This window comes from Propithecus coquereli, unplaced genomic scaffold, assembly GCF_000956105.1.
Source record: "Propithecus coquereli isolate 6110/MARCELLA unplaced genomic scaffold, Pcoq_1.0 Scaffold531, whole genome shotgun sequence".
NCBI lineage: Eukaryota > Metazoa > Chordata > Mammalia > Primates > Indriidae > Propithecus > Propithecus coquereli.
Genome location: NW_012151186.1, coordinates 419712 through 439589, shown reverse-complemented (window position 1 = coordinate 439589; position 19878 = coordinate 419712). Strand labels below are relative to the sequence as shown.

The following is a 19878-nucleotide window of genomic DNA, read 5'->3' as shown; positions in this document are numbered from 1 at the left end:
TCTCCTCTCCTGACTTGGCGTCCCCGAAAACAGACGCCTGCCTGGCGGGTCCTTTCAGGGACTCAGGTTGGCTCCTGGCTGCCCCCGAACCCCCGTCTGAAAAGGCCTTCACACTGAAGCCAGACACGTTGATAAAAACTTGGAAGAATTCACCACCAATCGCGTTAATTCTGGGGACACTGTGGGGTTCATTCCACTGCCCACTTGCCTCCGTCAGGGGAGCGCCCAGATCACGCCTCGTTTTCCGGGGAGCCTGGCATCCGAATTGGGGGACGGAGGGTGGACTTCATCCAGCCCATGGAGGCCGGGACAGAGCAAACAGGTGGAGCCAGGGGGAGTTTGCCCTTTTTGCTTCCTGCCCGCCGGAGCTGGGACCTCACCCTTCTTCTGCCCTTGGACTTGGATACACCGGCGGGTCCTCCAGTCCTCAGACCTTTGGACTTGGTCCGGAATCACACCGCTGGCTGTTGTGCGTCTTCAGCATGCAGACAGCCGACTGGGGGACTTCTCAGCTCCACAATCCAGGGAGCCCCTTCCTCACAATAAGTCTCTTCTTGCAGCTACACACAGAGGCAGGTTCACCAGATTGCTCTGCAAGCTCAACCCACCCACCATCTAAGAATACTCAGAGCTCAAAGTCTAGAAATCATCCCAATCAGCTGCCCTTTGGACTCAGGGGCTGGGTTTGCTTTTTTATTTTTTATTCCTTGTTTTTTCTTTGTTGAGACGGAGTGTCACTCGGTGTCCCTCGGTAGAGTGCAGCGATGTGACCAGCTCACCGCAAGCTCCCACTCCTGGGCTGGGAGGGATCCTCCTGCCTCAGCCTCCCGGGTAGCTGGGACTACAGGCTCTGCCACCGTGCCTGGCTGGGTTCTGTTGTTTTGTGTATCTTTTTTATTTTTTGTTTTTGTTTTGTACAGACAAAGTCTCACTGTGCTCAGGCTGGTGTCGAACCCCTGAGCTCTGTCGATCCTCCCGCCTCGGTTTCCCAGAGAGCTGGGATTACAGATGTGAGCCACCGCGCCCGGCCCGGAAGCTGGGCTTAGAACCTGCTCCAACCATCGTGTGTTTTTCCTTTTGTTTCCAAAGAGCGGCCTGATCCCATACACCATCTTGCCAAAACTCCCTGCTACCGCATCTCAACAGACGGTTCCGCGGATCCTTAATAAACAAAAGGTGGCACACAAGAGTTTTGGATAAAAAATAAAGTAAAATAAAAATAAAACAAAAGGTGGGCCAGGTGCGGTGGCTTGCACCTGTAATCCCAGCACTCTGGGAGGCTGAGGCGGGAGGGTTACTTGAGGCCAGGAGTTCGAGACCAGCCTGAGCAACACGGCAAAACCCTGTCTCTACAAAAAACAGAAAATGAGCTGGGCACGATTGGAGCGCCTGTAGTGCCATCTACTAGGGAGGCTGAGGCAGGAGGATCGCTTGAGCCCAGGAGTTGGAGGCTGCAGTGAGCTGTGATTATGCCAGGGCACTCTAGCCGGGGTAGTAGAGGGAGATGCTGCCTCAAAAATAGATAAGTAAATAAAATAAATAAACAAAAGGTGACAGAACAAACAACTGCCTTGTATTCAGAAAGGGACTAATGAACATTCTCTCTTTGACCAAACTCTAGCCAGAGGCTTCTCTGAGCCAATTCGACCCTGTCCCCACCTATCAAGACTCACGCCTGTAATCCTAGCACTCTGGGAGGCCGAGGCGGGCGGATTGTTTGAGCTCAGGAGTTCAAGACCAGCCTGAGCAAGAGCAAGACCCCATCTCTACTAAAAAATTAGAAAGAAATTAATCGGCCAACTAAAAATATATAGAAAAAAAAAATTAGCTGGGCATGGTGGCGCATGCCTGTAGTCCCAGCTACTCGGGAGGCTGAGACAGGAGGATCGCTTGAGCCCAGGAGTTTGAGGTTGCTGTGAGCTAGGCTGACGCCACGGCACTCACTCTAGCCCGGGCAAAAGAGTGAGACTCTGTCTCAAAAAAAAAAAAAAGGAACAAACAAACCTGTTTCTCACAGCTCAAGGCCACGGCCCTGGGACAACCTCAGCCCCGTCAAACTGCCTGCCTGAGAAAGAATCTACTGTCTGTTCAGCCAACACCAAAGCCAGAGCCCGGCGCAGGTGTGCCGGACGCAAGCATTCTCTCGGGCAGCGAGCGCTGAGGCGACGCACCCCAGATGCCGTTCAGGGGGACTGAGAGCGAGTCCTGCTGCCTGCGTCTGGCGCCCACGGCGGAGAGGGGTGGCCTGGCTCAGCCGCGGTGCGGCGTGGCGGGACGGTGCCTGCGGAAGCTGGAGGTGGCAGACCCGTGGCGCTGAGGGGACACGCAGCCTCCCACCTCTCCACAGAGCACGAGCCGGCCTGGCGCGCTCGGCGGGGCCGTGACGAAGTGGACCACACAGGCACCCAGGTAACTGCCGGGCCCAGGAAAAGTGCCCGGAAACGGCCGGCTCGAAGGGGACTGCTTCGGCGCCACCCTCCGTCCCACGGTGCCCGCCAGCTAACCGTCGTCCCGACTCCGCGCCCAGGGAGGCCGCGATGTTGCTAACGCGACCAGGGTGAGGTGCGGGTGCCGCCCCTGTGGGACGCGCTTCACGTGGACAGCAAAGATACGAGGTGAAAACCTCATACGGCTCACGGGGAAGAGATCCCAGACAGCGCCGCGGGGTGCGCAGACGCGGATTTTGCAGGCGAGAAGCTTCTCTGGAAGAAACTCCCAGCCGCCCAGAGCAGCCGCCCAGTGAGTACCCGCTGACAGACCCACCCGACTCATCGAGCTGCTCTTGTCTGAGTCACGCTTTGGTCTCTCGGTTCCCTCCGTTTGGGGGCGGCTTTCCTACGCTGTCCCAGGAGCTTCGCAGAACAGATGCCCCCCTCAGAGGGTGCACGCGAGCCCCCCACGGGAACCTCATCAGAGCCAGGAGTGGGAGCGGCCCGTTCCTGTCAGCGCGGCTGTGCAAGAAGTTACCCCAAACGCCACAGCTCCCCACGCCCGTGTTTTGCGCCCCAGACTGTGTTGGGGCGAGGGGAGCTCCGCGGGGCAGCGTGGCTGGGCCTCCGCTGGGAAGGCGGCTGGCGAGGGCGACTCGGTGGCGGGCGCTGGACACCGGGTGCCCCGGGACGGCCTCTCCCTCCGGCCCGGGCTTCCTCACGACACGGTGGCCCAGGGCCCACAAACGAACGTGTTAGCCGATCGCGCAGAAGCCGCATGGCGTTCGTGACTGTCCACTCAGCTGGGGCCGCTACTACAAGTGCCTGGGTGGCCTAAGTGACAGACGTTGGCTTGTCTCGGTTCCAAGGCCACGACGCCCCCGATGCAGGTGTCTGGCGAGAGCCCACCTCCCGGAGTGCAGACAGCCACCTTCTTCTCTGCCCGCACGGCCGAGAGAGAGAGAGAGAGAGAGAGAGAGAGAGAGAGAGAGAGAGAGAGAGAGAGAGACTCGCTCCGCGTCTGCTCTGACAAGGACACGAATCCTGCCAGGGCTCTGCCCTCACGGCCTGATGCCCTCCCAACGGCTCCACTTCCGGATATCCCCAGAACTGGGGATCAGGGCTTCCACATACACATGTTTTCTTAAGACACGGGGACCTCCTCTGTTTCCCGGGCTGGAGTGCAGCGGCACCATCACGGCTCACTCGACCTCCTGGACTCCAGCGATCCTCCTGCCTCAGCCTCCCGAGCGGCTGGGACGACGGGTGTGCGCCACCACGCCCGGCTACCTGGCTTCTTTCACTTGGAAAAACGTTTTCAAAGTCCAACCGTGTTGCATGTGTCTGCACTTCACGCCCTTCCTCGGCTGAGTAACATTCCACCGTGTGGACGCACACGTCTCGTTGATCCATCCATCTGTTGGACGTCTGGCTGTGTCCACTCTTGGGCTACAGTAAACACTGCTGCTGCGAACATCTGTGTGGATGTACAGTACATACATGGCATACATACATGGCGTACATACGTGGCGTACATACTTTTGGTGCACGTGTCCTATTTCACCATTAAAATGCATGACACGAAGGAGCAGGAGGCTTACGCGTGCTCACGGTGGCGCGGTCTCTAAGATCTGACGACGCAGAGCTGGACCGCAAGGCAGCCCCCGGCCCCCGCCCCAGGAGGGTGAGCACGTCCACACGGCTAGGCCATCTCCAGCACCCACAGGAAACCAGGAAGCCAGTGAAAGAACTTTCTAGTCTGGGAAGGAGACTGGAGTCTGGGCTGAGAGGAGAGAGGAAACTTCCGGGGCAGAGCTCCCTCCTCCTGTCTTCCACCCCTCACCCCTTCTCTCTGACCCACCCCTCCTCCTCCACCCTCCCCTCCCCCACACGCAGAGAACACAGGCCTCTGCTGGTAGCGGAAACGGGGCATTTTCACCTTCCTGGGGAGAGGCCTGGGAGGAGAGGCAGGTGTCGGGGAGGGGCCGGCACAGCCGCGTGTGGGTGAGGGGCGCTCCCTGCCCCGGGAGGGCCTGGCTGGGGCCTGGCGGCAGCGCAGAGGCCAGGGTGAGTGGAGCTGGGCACGGTGGGGGCTCTCTGGAGGGTGCACAGCTGGGAGACATCTGGAAGCAGAGGTGCAGGATGTGGGGGGACGGGTGGGTTACCCATGAATTTTAGAAGGTGCGAGAGCTGTTGTCAGACCCGCCTTTCGCAGGTGGGAAACTGAGGCTCCTATCTTTGAATCGTCCTCTGGACGAGGTCCAGCCCGTCCCGCCCCCCCGCCCACACCTCTGCCTGTCCTCCCTGTCTACAGTGTTTCTTCCCCCTGACCTGCCCTTCCCGGGCTTCAGCTAACTTGTCCCTTCCTCCGGGGAGATTTCCTGGAGGCTGGTGAGGGCCCAGGCCCTGGTACTTACCCCCTGTTCTGGAATTTTCTGCTCACTGCCTTCCAGCCCGGCTGACGGCAGGGGCCCTGCCCGGCCCTGCTGTGCCCCCACTGGGTGGGAAGGATTTGTTGGATGAATGAATGAATGAGTGAATGAATGAAAAGCAAAGCAGCCCCCTGCGAGAGCCCCTTTTCCTGGGAGAACAAGGGCTGTTTTGAGTCTCCCTGAAGCCCAGGCGGTCCTGCCTCTCGGAGGCGATCGTGTCGCCACAGTAGCTGGAGAAATAGCGTCAAGAGACGGTCAGGGCATGTTCCTGGAATCTAAGGCAGAGACATCTCCTCCACCTCCTCCCCTTAACCGGGATGCAAGATGTTCTAGATGAGGCATCTGTCTGGGTCGCAGCTGGGCCACCAGCCTGCCAGCTGGTCGCGGGAGGGTCCACGCCCGGCGGGCTCCCGCGGGTCTCGGGCAGTGCCGCAGGCGTCTGTCTGCTCAGACAGGACCCAACTTCAACACAGTTAAAAAGTACCCAGAGTAACAGCCGGGTTCTGCCCTCCTTGGGTTACCCTCGGCAACTGCTGTCTCGGACTTGATCTCACAAGTTAAATGATGTTTTAAAAATTGTCTCACAAGGAACCCGTGTTGCTTTTCTTTTGCTCAATCTCTTTTCCGTGTGATTGGCAGCCCTGGGGAGGGACGCAACACTGGACGCCCGCCAGGGCTTGCGTGCGAAGGGGACGGGCGCTGTGGAGGAACTCAGGCTTATCACAGAACATTCTAGAAGAAAGCCTCAGGCGCAGTGGAGTCGGGATGGGGTGCTGGGGGGAAGGTGCGGGGTGGAGTGGGGGAGGCGGTGCAGAGACTGCCGAGGCCGCCCGGCGCCGTGTTACTCTCGTACAATAAAGTGAGGTTCTTGCCGGTATAAAGCCGAACTCCGCCCCTCCACCGAGACCTGGTGCGGTGAGGCCACCGGCCTCTGACCCGGCCCGACACGCCTCCCTCTGGACCTCGCCTCCTGTGCACGCGAGCGCAGCCCTCCCCGAGGAACCCCAGTCGAATCCTGGGCTGGGGTTGACCGAGAGGCTGCAGAACGAAGCGGGTCCCTCTGCCCGTCTGTGGCGTCAGGTGGGCTTGGCTGCAGCGCCCCCCGGGAACCGCGGCAGCGTCGGGGCCCCTGTCCTGTGGGGCGGAGGGTGGGCTCAGAGGCCCAGACCAGGGCTCCTGGCCCCTGCTGGGGACAGCAGGTGGGGAGGGCCAGGGCACCCTCTGCCTTCATGCTGTCCTGGGCATTTCCGTGAGAACAATGACCATGGTCTAGGCACGACTCTGGAACCCCCATCCTGCGTGAGAACCCCAACTCCACCTCCTACGAGCCGTGTGGACTGGGCGTGCGTACTCTGTGCCCCAGTTTACAGGGCTGGGAGACAGGATGACAGGTGCCTTGCTCCCAGGGTGGGCAGGGTGTGATTAGAATGAAGGACTGTGGGAGACCCCCAGGTCCTCAGGGCCTGCGGACCACAAGGGACGAGAAGCTGCTTCTGGGGTGCACGGGCCCCAGGGCCCCGCCCGGCAGGAGCACACAAGGCCTCCAGCAGCCTGGGAGCAGCCACCAGCGGATGGCAGCTGCCGTAGCCTGCGGGCCGTGGGGTGGCTGCGACGGGCCTGTCTGGCGCGTGCCCGGGGGTGTGGGTCTGGGAATGCGCAGTCTCGAGGGGGACTGACCCCCGACTGGCCCCACGTCCCTGGTCTGGCTCCTAAGTGTCCCCCAGCCTCAGACCCATTTCTCAGACGGGACACTGAGGCCCCCAAACACACAGCTCGTAGGAGTCCTGGGGTGATTCCTTCAAGTCCAATCTCTCCATCCCACAGTCCAGGGGACATGTGGGCAGCCGGCCCTGAGCCCTCCTCACCTCCTCCCAGCCAGGGGCCCTTGCGCAGCTGTCCCCAGGCCCGGGAAGGACAGCGTACACCCAGGAGGGCAGGGTTTCCGCCAGGTTCTCGGGTCTCGTGCTGCTTTGTTTGCACGATGGGCCAACCCGGCGTCCGTGCACAGGGGAGGCTTAAGCGAGTTACGCGCCCGGAGCAGAGCGGGGTGTGCTGGGTCCGTCCCGCGGCTGCCACCGCCTCCACTGAGCCCCTCGGACTCCGAGGTGAGGAGGGTCCCTGTCTTCTCCCCCGCACCCTTCGCCCCCGGGCTGCGTGGGGACCTCTGACGCCACGGGCTCCGTGACCGGCCTGGCAGGAGCCCTCCCGCCCTGCCTCCCACCGGAACCCGCGGAGACAGCCCCCCCACTCCATCCTCAGCATTTGGAAGCCACCTGGGTGAAGCCTGGTCTCTCACGCAGCCCATCTGCACCCAGACCCTCCCCTGATTTCGAAAGTCCTGGTGGTTCTGCCAGAGGACGTTCCGATCCGAGATCGCTTTTTTTTTTTTTTTTTTTTGAGACAGAGTCTCACTTTGTTGCCCGGGCTAGAGTGAGTGCCGTGGCGTCAGCCTAGCTCACAGCAACCTCAAACGCCCAGGCTCAAGCGATCCTCCTGCCTCAGCCTCCCGAGTAGCTGGGACTACAGGCGTGCGCCACCATGCCCGGCTAATTTTTTCTATATATTTTTAGTTGTCCGATTAATTTCTTTCTATTTTTAGTAGAGACGGGGGTCTCGCTCTTGCTCAGGCTGGTCTCGAACTCCTGAGCTCAAACAATCCACCCGCCTCGGCCTCCCAGAGAGCTAGGATTACAGGCGTGAGCCACCGCGCTCGGCCCTGACATCGCTTTTGATCGTTGGCAGCTGGGAGTGTGGGGAGCTCAGCCCCCCACAATTGAGAAACTGGGGAGAGGGCGTCCCAACAGTGGGCCCGGGTCTCTCCCACCCCCGGGAACAGCCAGGGACCAGTGGCGGAGAGAAAACCTGTGGGCCGGATTCCCTGCCACCCTGGAATCTTCCGGGAGCCCAGGCCCAGCCCCTCCTCCCAGTGCTGCGCTGATGCCACCCGCCTGCCCAGGACAGAGACCCCCAAACTGTGGGGAGACCCCAGGCCCATCGCCGACAGCCCTCGGCCTGCCCCAGAGAGAGGGGCCCCGGGAGCGCGGGGCGGCTGGGTGGGCGCAGCCGTGTGGGCGTGCGTGTCTTCGGAAACGAGAACCAGCTGACATGTGTGAGGCATTAGCGCGCCTCGTGCGTTGAGAAGCCCCTCCGGCAATCTTCCCTTCAAAGCCGTGGCTTTTTCGTAGCTAGAGAACTCGGCCGAGAGACCAAACTTGAGAGAAACGGAACAAACCCCCAGGGCTTGCGACCTGGGCGGAGGGGGACCCGGGGACAGTCAAGCCCCGCTGGCAGGGCTGAACTGGCTCATGGTGAGTCCCGGGCGCCGGGGCTGGTCGGGGAGCTCGGCAAGCGCGGGGCTGTATGGAGGTGTGGAAGGCACCCCCTCCCCGACCGCCGCGATCCCACCACTGGGAAACATCTCGGCAGTGGGAGAACCTCAGTCAGTGGGCACCTGCTGTATGCCCACTGAGTGCCACCCGGGCTCCCAGGGGACAGGGCGTCAGCTCCAGCCCAGGGGGGAGGGTTGCCTCTGGGGTGCCGGTGTCCAGAGGGTGGGGCCAGGCCGAGCGGCGTCCCACAGTGAGGAAGAGGACGGGCTGGGGGGGTCTGGCTGGATGAGGAGGGACGGGGAGAAGCCGCCAGCCTGGGTGGCCGGGCGTGGGCAGCGACAGCAGCCGCCTGGGGCCTGGCTGGGCAGAGGGTCACCCTCGTGGGCAGGGAGCACGGCTGGCAGAGGCAAGGCTGGTGCTGCTGGGCCCGGAGGGCTGGGGGAGCTGAGGACCGGCGCCCCTGCCACCCCCCCACCGTGCAGACTTCAGCCGGGCGGGGAGAGGTCCCAGGTCCTCCCAGGAGAGGGGCAGAGGGCCGGGGTCCCCGGAGCCTGTCTGTTCCTCGACACTCACTGGGGCCCTGGGCGCCAGACCCCACGGGTGGTCGTAAGCGGGGGTGGGGGGCTCCAGAAACCTGGGCGGGCGAGGCCGCCACACGGGCATGATGACGAGGTTGCCTGCAGCTGCCAAGCGTGGGTGTGGTAGGGTGTGTGGGCCCGTGTCCTGTGCACGTGTGTGTGCACGTGTCCAGGTAGTTGTACAGTTGCATGTGTGTATTGGTGAATGCGTGCACACATCTGCCCGTGCAGGTTTAGAAGGTGTCTTGAGTGTTCTTGTCTGTGCTGACCTGTGTGCTCGCATGTGTGTGGGATGTGGGTTGGTCTGTGTGTGTGTGTGTCTACATGTGCAGAAGTGTGATATCTAGCTGTGAACAAGGATGGTGTCTGCACAGATCTGCTGTGAATAGTGTTTATGGGGTTGTGGGGATATCCGTGTGAACACGCACATGCTTGCACATGTCTGTATAACCATGCGTACCTATGTGCAGCATGTCTGCATGTTTTCACTGCGTGCTCGTGGCTCAGACGGGACTGTGCACATCTCCTGTGTTTGTGCGTGCTCCAGAGCACGTGAGGGATGTGGGGTGAGGGCCTCAGGACCTCAGTGCTGCCGGGGGGTGTCTCTAGCGCTCCAAGGTGGTTGGTGGCCCGGGGGCCTCCGAGCCTGGCGGGTGCGACCCGGCTGCACAGCTCTGCGAGCAGGTTCTGCCGGCCAGCTGGGCAGCGTCAGCCGTGCCCTGCGACTCTTCCTGGGCGGCCTGCCCGCGGCTCTGGGTGGGACGTAATGTCACTGTTTGTGTTTATTCCTTGGCGTTTCTTCTGTTTATGGCAAGTGGGGCTGATTTTCCAACTAATACTGTTCTGTCTTTTAAAAAAAGTGAAGAAATGTACGGGAACAATCGAGTGGCTTCCCTGAAAGCACAGACCGAGGCAGGACTGGGTGCAGATGGCTCCCCTGGGAGGTGACCTCGGAGGCCGCGGGGGAGGCAGGGCTGGTGTCACCAGGGTGGTCTCCACCGTGGGCTGGGGCCGTCCCGCTGCAGCTGCCAGGACCAGCTGGGAAGGGCCTGTGTCACTGGCTCCCGTCCCACTGGCGGGGACCACCCACAGGAGCCAGCGGGAGGAGATGCCACCAGCTCTGCGTGGCCCGGGCGGGACGGGGAGGATGAGAGGCGGGCACGGAGGCATCTCTTCACTGCACGGGAACCGCCCGGGGGCGCAAACTGGGGGACGGTCCCGAGGGAGGTCCAGGGGCTGCTACGGCTAAGTCATGGGCTCACAGCAGCCCTGAGGTTAGGGCTGCTCACCCATTTTACAGACAAGAAAGCCAAAGTCACTCGCCTGGGGAAATGTCCTCTGTCCCTCGTCACAAATCACCTGTCCCCCACCTCTCGATGAGCCAAGTCAGAATCACATGCGCAAGGAGAGCGCATGGGGCAGGCACCATCGGTACCGCAGCCACACCTGGAAGTGGAACCCGCTGCCGAGCCCAGGGCTGTCCGTGACGCTCTTGCCTTAAGGACCAGCGTAAGAAACAGAGATTGAAGACAGGAGACAACACTGAGGCACTCGCCCCACATGCCAATTTCAAAGGATGACGCTGTCAAAAACCTCGGTTACCACAATAAATAGTATATACACACGCACATATATATATAATTTTTTTTTTTTTTTTTGGAGAAAGGCTCTCACTCTGTCACCCAGCTGGGCTGCGTGGGTGTGTGATTGCAGTTCACTGGAACCTCCAGCTCCTGGCCTCAAGTGATCCTCTCGCCTCGGCTGGCTGATAAATAGTATTTTAATGCGACATGTTTTTAAAAACTCAAATTCATGCAAAAAAAAGCCATGATGAACAACCTATGAAACTATTAAATAGGCTGGGCGCAGTGGCTCACGCCTGTGATGCCGGCACTTTGGGAGGCCGAGGCAGGAGGATCCCTGAGGCGGGAAGTGTGAGGTTGCCGTGAGCTACGATGACGTCACGGCACTCTACCTGGGGTGACAGAGTGAGACTCTGTCTCCAAAAAAAATTTTTTTAATTTTTTAAAAAAATGCAATCATATGCTAAGAACCAACAAAAACCCTGAAGCAAAAAGGACAGGAACGAAAGTCGAAAATGAATAGATGCGTAGTAAGTAAACTATTGCAATAAAGGGAAGCCAGTGGGTGAGGAGCCCTGGTGCTGGGGCTCAGCCAGCGCTGTGTGCACCCCTGAACCCCCACCCACGAGAAACAGCCTCGAAACCCTGAAACCCGCCATGCTGCAAGCCCCTGCTGGTCTTAGGGGCTGCGGACCAAAGTGGGCGCCGCAGACTCTGGGTTCCTTCTCCTTCAAGGGAGGTGTTTCCTGCTCAGGGAGGTGGTGAGTCAAACCCTGCAGGCAGGTCATTTGGAGTCTGGTACGTGGAGGCCCCGTGGGGGGGTCGGAGGCCTGGCGATTGGCAGCAGAGCCAAGGCTGGAACGTGACCTCCCTTCTCGGAGGCAGGAGGAAGGACAGGAGCTGGCCTCTGTCCTTGGGGGCTGCAGGACCCTGGCCCAGCCCTGTGACGCCTGTCTGTGAACAGGTCTGCGTGAGGCCCAATGGCATCGTGGCAGAGGCCTCATGAGCCCAGGCAGGGGGTGTGGCTGGGAGGGTCCTTCCTTACCAGCAGTCCCTGAGAACAGCGGGTGGGCGGAGGCGCCAGCCTTCCCTGCAGCCCCTCCCAGCAGGCCTGGGTTGGGCCCCATTCTCAGCCCACTGCCCACTGGAGCCCTGGGTGCCTGGCCCAGCCCTGGGCTTGGGAGTCACTGGTTGGGGCCTGGACGTTGGGTTCTTGGAAGCCCCGCAGGTGACTGAGTATACCCTACCGTGGCTGAGAAAGGCCCCAGTTCTAAGAAAATGCTTCCTGAGCCCAAGCCCCAAAGTCCAACTGCTCGGCCGGAGCTCTGCCGCCAGAGCGTGGTCCTGTGCGCTGGAGGGCGGCCAGCCGTGCCCCATCTTCCTGAAAAGTGCCGTTTCATCCTCCACAGTGAGGAATGCAAAGTTATTTTTATGTGCAAAGAGGGGCATTATGAGAATGCAATATTGGAATGATTGTTTAAATTCTCTTTTCAGATCTCAGGCAAACGCCCAGGTTCCGAGGGGGTGGTGGTAACAGCTCGGAGCAGTCTGGGCTCAGTGGGGGGCCCAGAGACACAGGAGCAGGGACTTCAGCTATGACCCTGCCTAACCCTAACCCTAACCTGTGCCCGCAGGCAGCTGCTTAAAGGGGTTTTGTTCTTTCTTTCCTACCCAGTATTTCCTGACTAGTCTCATCCTTTATCTTCCTGCAATTTGTGATACAAAGGACAATGAATAGCAATCAATAGCTTATGTTATTTTAGTGTAGATTCTCCCTAAACGACTTAGGAACTGCCTCTTTTCTTTAAAAATCTACTTGTAACTGCGGCTAATGGAGTACATATTCTGGGCCACTGGAATCTACACTAGCAGGCTGCAGTGCTCCAGCTCGACCCAAACGAACTCTCTGCTTATGTTACGTTTGCCTCCGTTTTTTCCCTTAGGTGGAGAAGAACCTCAAAGAACGTCAGCAAGGAGGCTGACATTCATTAACCACTTAGCCTGTGCTAGTCCTGTTCTAAGCCCGCTGTCCTTTCATCTGGGCTCTGACCCCTCCGGGTCTGGGATCCCAGCCTCTTACTACGCCTCCACCTCGCCCCGACAGCAACGCCCTCACGTCCCGGGACGGTGCTGGTTACTCATTGAACCCGGGAGCTGTAAATGGACGGGTTCCTCCACCGAAGGCCTCTGCCCTCTCTTCTGCAGGCAGAGCAGCTCCTCACAGCCCCGAGCTCCTTCCGCACCGGCAGCCAGGCCAGCGGGGACGTGCCAGAGCAGCCACCAGAGCAGATCCCGTGGACCTCGTCATGTGTCCCGGCTGGTGGCTCTGGCCCCTAGTGGCTGTCTGCGCCGCAGACGTGTTCAGAGACGAGGCGGAGAGGATCATGCAGGACACGCCTGTCATTGACGGGTAAGTGGCCCCTAATCCAGGTGCCCTTGACTTAGGGCTTGGCTTCTCTGACTGTGATGTGGCCTCCACTGCTCCGTGGGGCCTCTTGGGACCCCCAGAGGCTTCAGCAGATGAGGGTCTGTAGGTGGGGGGGGGACAGTGCAGCTCCAGGCTCCCCTGCTCAGAGCAAGGGCCCGGGAGGCTGAGCCCACGGCCACCTGCCACCAGCCACAGGCCTCTCCGGCCTCAGCTGCGTCCCCAGAGGGCTTCAGGTTGGCGTTGCTCGGGCTGGCCCCCTGCCTGCCCGGCCCAGTGCCTGACCCCACCCTGTTGGCCTGTGCCGTCTTGGGGGAGACCCCACACTGCTCGTGTCCAGGGCCCCTCCCTGTTCTGCTTGTGTCCCCCTGACCCCCACTAGGGTCCCTGCCCTGCTCCTCTCCTGGTCTCAGGGCAGCTCCACCTCCCAGAGCCTCTAGATCTGACCCTTTCCCCGCCAAGCCCAGCCACCCCCATCCTGGGCCGCCGTGGAGTCTCCCGCTTCCAGCCCAAGAGAGAAAGTCCCGGCTCTAGGCTGTCCCTGGCCCACAGTCCCGCATGCCTGGCGCTCTGTGCCGCAGCCGGCGGCCCCACACTCCTCCCTGGGGAGGCTCAGCCCCGATGTCCACACTCTGGCCACTGCCCGGGGTCCCCTAACAGCCCTTCTGTGTAAAATGCTCGCGTCTCCCTTCTAGGGTCTGGGCACATCGGGCTGCACACCGGGTCGGGAGGGTTCCGAGGGTGCACACTGTGTCCAGCACACAGTAAGCGCTCGATAACTGTTACAGTGAACGCTACTTAGCAGATGCCTCTGGGCCGTGTTGGGGAAAAAGCTCTGTAAGAAAAGTAAGAAGCACGGATGACTCACTATATAAGAAACTCGGGAACAGAGGCAGCCCCAGAAAGGGAGGAAGGCTGTCGCGGGGCCTGTGTGCACCCTCTTCCCATCTGCCCCTCCCTGCCTCTCAGGGGCCATCTCCCTGGGCTCCCACCCTGGCATCCCAGCAGTCTGGCAGGGGAGGGTCTTGGTCCAGCAAGGACAGGTGGAAATCACCAACTGTAGGAGCCAGAGGACCAGGAAAGCTGTCCCTTCTTTCAAGGGGACTTGGGGCAGCTGAGCACAGAGAGAGGGGATCTGAGTTCAGGTGCTGGGGGCCGTGCAGAGGCCCACATGAAGGGTAAATGGCTCAGAGAGCCAGGAATGCTTAGGGGGCTGGGATTTGGGGGCTGGGATTAGCCAAAGAGGTAGAAAGCTTAGGGTAGCTTGGCAGTCAAAATCAAAACCAATAATAGTGGATCAATTAGTATTAGCTACTCTTGCAGGTGACCCAAATAAGTTGCTCCGACAGCGCAGAATTCCAGGGAGAGTGCTGGCGTGGCCACCGTTCCCACAGTCACCTCATGGTTTAAAATGGCTGCACCAGCTCCAGCCATCACGTTTGCATGCCAGGCAGCAGGAAGGAGGAAGGGACAAAGCAAGGGTGAGCAACTGCTGTGTCAATGACAGTTTTTGGAAGATGTCACAGGACAGGACTTGATCATATGGCCACACCCAGCTGTACAGGGGCAAGGAAATATCTTCATTCTAAATGGTCGTGTGTCCTGCCAAAAATAGGGTGTTTTGTAACTGGGAGAAAAGGAGAAGAATGGATAACTGAGGCAGCCAGCAGTCTCTCCCACAGGTGCTGGCCCCAGGGCTCGCTCCTTGAGTAGGACACCCTGATCCCACACCCCTGCTGAGGACGCTGCCCCAGGCCACACAAGATGAGGAGGGTGAATCTGATTAGCTCCAGAACTATGGTTTCTCAGTTGGACCTGAGGCCCCACCCTCTACCTTGTTTCCAGCAGGGGTGGAGGGGCCTGAGGGAGGAGGGAAGAGGAGCAGAGAGTGGCCCCAAACGCTGCTTCTGCCGCCTCTGGGGGTGGCCAGAGGGTCCCCAGAGACCCTCGATCTATTTCTTAGGCAAAGGAGTAAAGTCCCATTTTGGGAGCCCTGCCCAGCCCTGGCCCCACCTGGACGGGTCCCTGCTGGGCTCATCCGCCTGTTCGTGCGGCAGATGCGCCAGCTCCGTGCCAAGGGCTGGGCAGGGCCAGGCCCGTCACCTCAGTCAAATCACACAACCCTCAGAGGACGGAAGACGACGGCTGTGCCGGGGGCTCCCCAAGTGTGCCGAGAGGAGACCCTCTCGGGCCTCTGTCCTAGGAGGCCAGCGGCTTTCACACCAGTGTCTGAGACACACGCCCATTTGCCGGGGGGCGGGCACCAGCCCGGGGAGGGCACAGATGATGGGACCGGGAAGGGCAGAGTGTCTTCAGTTTCCCCCGAGGAGCTGCTCTGGAGAGCTGAGGGCGGGTGGCTTGGGGCCGTGTGACGGTGGTGTCTGTGCCACTTGACAGAATCCTAGTGCTGCTCACACTTGACCCTCTGTGGAAGGTACGGAGATGTCCGTGGGGACGTCCGTCGCAGAGGAAGGAGCTAGAATTGGGGGTGGAAACGGGGTGGGGGTGGGGCCGTGGCCTAGTCCCAGCAGACACCCTCCCAGGGCAGCCCCAGGGTGGGGGGCCAGGCCTAGGACCCCCCCCGTCTGTCCTCACAGCCGGTCACCAGATCAGGGCGGGCGCTGCTCCCCAGCGAGCCCCCGGCGGCCCCCAAGCCCCCTGCCCTGCTCCTCCTCCTCCTCCCCCACCAGCTCCGGGGAACCTCATAGCCCAGTTCCCCGGAAGCATGGAGGGTCCCCCTGGAAGGGGGTGCAGGGCTCTTCCCTAGGGACAGAGGCAGCAGAGGGGCCTGGGTACCCCCAAATCCTGCACCTGATGCCCAGCCCCCTCCCTGCAAGGAGCAGACTTCATCTCTAAACTGGAAAGCGTCGGAAGTAGAGAGGGGTGTGCGGCCCCAGGCCCCGCACTCGTCATCCTCCCAGTGGGGCACGGTGTGCCCAGGTGACGGCTCATACCTCGCCCCCGCGGCCTGGGCTTCAGTCCTGGCCCCTAAGCAGCAGGAAGTGCAGAGGCGGCCTGGAGGCCCCGAGCGACTGCCCTGACCGCCGGGGTCCCCCAGGCACAACGACCTACCTTGGCAGCTGCTGAAGATGTTCAACAACCAGCTGCAGGACGAGAGGGCCAACCTGTCCACCCTGACCGGCACGCACACCAACATCCCCAAGCTGCGGGCTGGCTTCGTGGGGGGCCAGGTGCGTCCTGCCCCACCTCGGGGTCCGTCCCTCCTGCCCCTGGGCCTGGCTGGGGCGGGGCCCTCCCTGGCGGCCGCAGGCACCCAGGCCATAGGGAAGGCTTCCCAGGGGGACGGGAAAGAGCCACCTGCACGTGGGGTGGGCCTGGGGCCTGGCGCCATCAGCTCCTGGTCCCCGTGGCCCCCCAGTTCTGGTCTGCGTACGTGCCCTGCGACACCCAGAACAAAGACGCCGTGAGGAGGACGCTGGAGCAGATGGACGTCATCCACCGCATGTGCGAGATGTACCCTGAGACCTTCCTGTGTGTCACCACCAGCGCAGGTGGGGTCCTGGCCCGGCCCGGGGCCCCGAGTCCCCCACCCTCCCCTGTCCCGAGAGCTGGCACCGCTCGAGGGGGTGTCGGTGACCTCCTGGACGCTGGGTGCGTGACTCCGCCCCGGGGTCTCCCCACAGGCATCCGGCAGGCCTTCCAGGAGGGGCGGGTGGCCAGTCTGATCGGCGTGGAGGGCGGCCACTCCATCGACAGCAGTTTGGGCGTCCTGCGCGCGCTCTACCACCTGGGCATGCGGTACCTGACGCTCACCCACAACTGCAACACGCCCTGGTGAGGGACACCGTGCCCCGGGCAACTCCCTCTCTTCCTGCGACCCAGGCCAGGCCTCCCTGCAGGCGGACCTGGGCGGGCCGGGACCACCGCTCTGCCCCTTCCAGCACGAACCTTTCGCTCCCCCAGGGCCGACAACTGGCTGGTGGACAGCGGCAGTGACGATGCCCAGAGCCACGGCCTGTCAGTCTTTGGGCAGGTGAGTGGGGGAAGGAGGCAGAGGGCCAGGGAGTGGCCGAGACAAGGTTTCTACCCACTTGGGACCTCAGTTTGCCCGTCTGTAAAATGGAGTCAGTGGTGTCATCCCAGGCTGGGCGCTCAGCGGGAACCCGGGGCAGCCGCCAAACTCGCAGCCACTGAGGGTTGATGTACAACACCTGGTCCAGCGGGGAGATTGAGCCCTTCCCCGCCCACGCCGGGACTCTGGGGTGGCTGAGAGTGGACCCCGAATCCCTTCTTCCCAGAGTGTGCTGAGGGAGATGAACCGCCTGGGCGTCATGATCGACCTGGCCCACGTGTCTGTGGCCACCATGAAGGCGGCTCTGCAGCTGTCCGCGGCGCCGGTCATCTTCAGCCACTCCTCGGCCTACAGCCTGTGCGCTAACCGGCGCAACGTGCCGGACGACGTGCTGCAGCTGGTGGTGAGGCCGCGGGCTGTGGGGGAGCCGGAGTCCGCCCCGCCTCCCTCGCGGCCCTGCGCTCAGCTCTGACCTCTTCTCGCGGAGCAGAACCAGACGGGCAGCCTGGTGATGGTGAACTTCTACAACGACTACGTCTCCTGCACAGAGGACGCCGACCTGTCCCAAGTGGCCGGTAGGTGGCGGGTGAGCGGTCGCAGTGCCTGAGCTGGGGACGGTCTCGCCTGGGACCCTCACCTGCCGCTCCCTGGGCAGACCACCTGGACTACATCAGGAAGGTGGCCGGAGCCGGAGCCGTGGGCTTTGGTGGGGACTTCGATGGCGTCACGAGGTAAGGCGGTGAGGCCTCTGTCCTGGGGACGACCCTTGAGGCTCGTGACCCCACCCACGTCCCAAGGGGCCTGGCGGAGGGAAGTGTGTCTGAGGACGGGCCCAGGACCCCCTGCTCTGAAGGCCGCTCCACCAGCCTGTGCCCCGGGAGGGCCCAGGTCTGCAGAGCCCGGTCCTCTCTCCACGTGCCCCCGGGAGAGCCCAGGTCGGCCACGTCTGCAGAGCCCGGTCCTCTCTCCTCATGCCCCCCGGGAGGGCCCAAGTCGGCCACGTCTGCAGAGCCCGGTCCTCCCGGCCCCCACACAGGCTCCCGACGGGGCTGGAAGATGTCTCCAAGTACCCAGACCTGATTGCAGAGCTGCTCAGGAGGAACTGGACGGAGGCAGAGGTCAGGGGAGCGCTGGCTGACAACCTGCTGCGTGTCTTCGAGGCCGTGGAGAAGGTGAGGATGGGGCCGCCCACGCTCCCCTGCCCGCTCCTGCCCCCAGGCAGGCTGCCCCACAGGTGTCTGTCCCCAGGTGAGCAACGAAACGCTGCAAGCTCCCGAGGAGGAGCCCATCCCGCTGGACCAGCTGGGCAGCTCCTGCAGGACACAGTACGGCTACTCAGAGGCCTCCACCCTCTACCACCAGCCGGGGGCCCTGCTGGCCGCCCTGATCTTTGTGCTGCGTCTTCCGTGACCCACTGGGGACCAGGAACCCCCTGCTCCATGCACGAGGACCAGCCTCTTGCCTGAGGCTGCACCTGGGCTCCCTGGGGCAGGACACCTGGGGACAGCTCCGCCACAGCCACCCAGCAGACCCTCAATAAAAGCAGTGACCCTTCAACCCCGAGGGTGTGTGTCGTCAGTGCCTGGCCCTGGAGGGGGCTCCTGGGAGCAGGTTTTGTGGAAATAGCTCCTGCCTGGACATCGAGGCAGGAGGAGCTCAGCGAGTCTGAAAACGGCTCGGTGTAGACATGGCTTGAGGGTCTTTAAAAACACGGTCCGGGTTCCAGCGGCAGCCCCGTGTGCACATGTGAGCACACAGGCAACTGCAGACGCCCACGTGCACACCCCGGCCTGGCCCACCCTGGCCGAGTGCGCCTGGCGAAGGGCCCAGGGACCCGCATTTGCAGCCCTGCTGACAAAGGGAAACCGAGGTCCTGACTGCGAACCGCAGGTCCGGTCCGGGCACACCCACAGGGACAGAGGTGGTCGGCGCTCGACCTCTTCATCGGTGCGGACTGGTGCTCCGTCCCTTCCCACAGGGCAGCCGGAGGGTGTCTTGGGACGAATAGGCTGGTACGACATGGGTGGGGCACGACACTAGCTGCCCCCTTCCAGGCCAGATGCCCTGAGGACGCCCCATCTAGACGGCCTTGGGTCTCACACGAAGGAAGGACTCCTCTGCCCCGGCCCCTGCGTCTGTAGTTTTCCCTCGGAAGCCCTTCGTGAGCAAGCGTGAGGCCCCGGGCCCACGTCCCTCAGCTCTGACGTTGCCAGAGAAGGCGGGATGGAGGGTGGCCACAGCCCTCGGTGCTAGCGGGAACAGGGCCCTTGGGAGCCCGTGAGTGATGAGAACTCCGTGGCTGCACAGAGGTGAGTGGGGGCCCTCTGAGCCGGGGTGGGGGCTGGTGCTGCTGCCCTGCCCTCCTAGGTGCCTCGTCCAGCCAGCAGCCCCCCAGAAGGGACAGCTGCTGAGTGTTTGGCAGGGTGTCTGTCCGAGTCCTCTCTCGGCCGGGCTGATTCCTCTGCTGGGGATGGAGCCTGGGGAGGCCCCTGGCGGGCTGCAGAGATTCTACGCTGAGTTTTTCTAATGGAGTATTTTCTCCTAACGCCCCCTCTCCCTCAGCCGCCCCAGGAACGTGCCTGGTCGTCAGAGTCCTCCCTGTGTGCTCAGGTAGGACGCTCACCCCCACCCCAAGACCTTTCCAGAGGAGGGGGGGAAGGGCACCCAATTGAGGGATCTGGGAATTCCAGTGAGAGGCCATGAAGCAGGGGAGGCCGCAGCCCACCCCACGGCACAGAGCTCCACGCTGGGGTACAGGCCCGAAGCTGCAACCCGCCCGCCCTCCCCGGGCCGTCTCCCAGGAACGGGCCGCACCTGCATTTCTCAAGTCCGAAGGGCACAGGCAGCTCCACGCACCCCAGAGCCCTGGGGCTGGCTCCATGCCTGGAGCTGAGGGCAGAGACGGGTCTCCCCACTCCACGGCCAGCCGGGATGGGGGACCCACAGGGAAGACAGACAGACAAACCTAACAGAGTGACTGCCACGGTGAAAGGGTGTGGATGTGGCCGGGCGCGGTGGCTCACGCCTGTAATCCTAGCTCTCTGGGAGGCCGAGGCGGGCGGATTGTTT

General features: G+C 62.0%; 1 protein-coding gene across 1 annotated transcript; it reads left to right on the top strand.

The window, feature by feature from the left end:
• The first annotated feature begins 12558 nt into the window (after window positions 1-12558).
• On the top strand, window positions 12559-18219 carry DPEP1 (dipeptidase 1 (renal)). Its single transcript, XM_012657161.1, has 10 exons — window positions 12559-12761; window positions 15835-15967; window positions 16156-16288; window positions 16421-16571; window positions 16701-16770; window positions 17036-17212; window positions 17300-17384; window positions 17465-17540; window positions 17846-17981; window positions 18058-18219. Exons 1-10 carry the CDS (start codon window positions 12658-12660, stop codon window positions 18217-18219), a joined length of 1227 nt encoding a protein of 408 aa, XP_012512615.1. The 5' UTR covers window positions 12559-12657.
• The last annotated feature ends 1659 nt before the right edge of the window (window positions 18220-19878 follow it).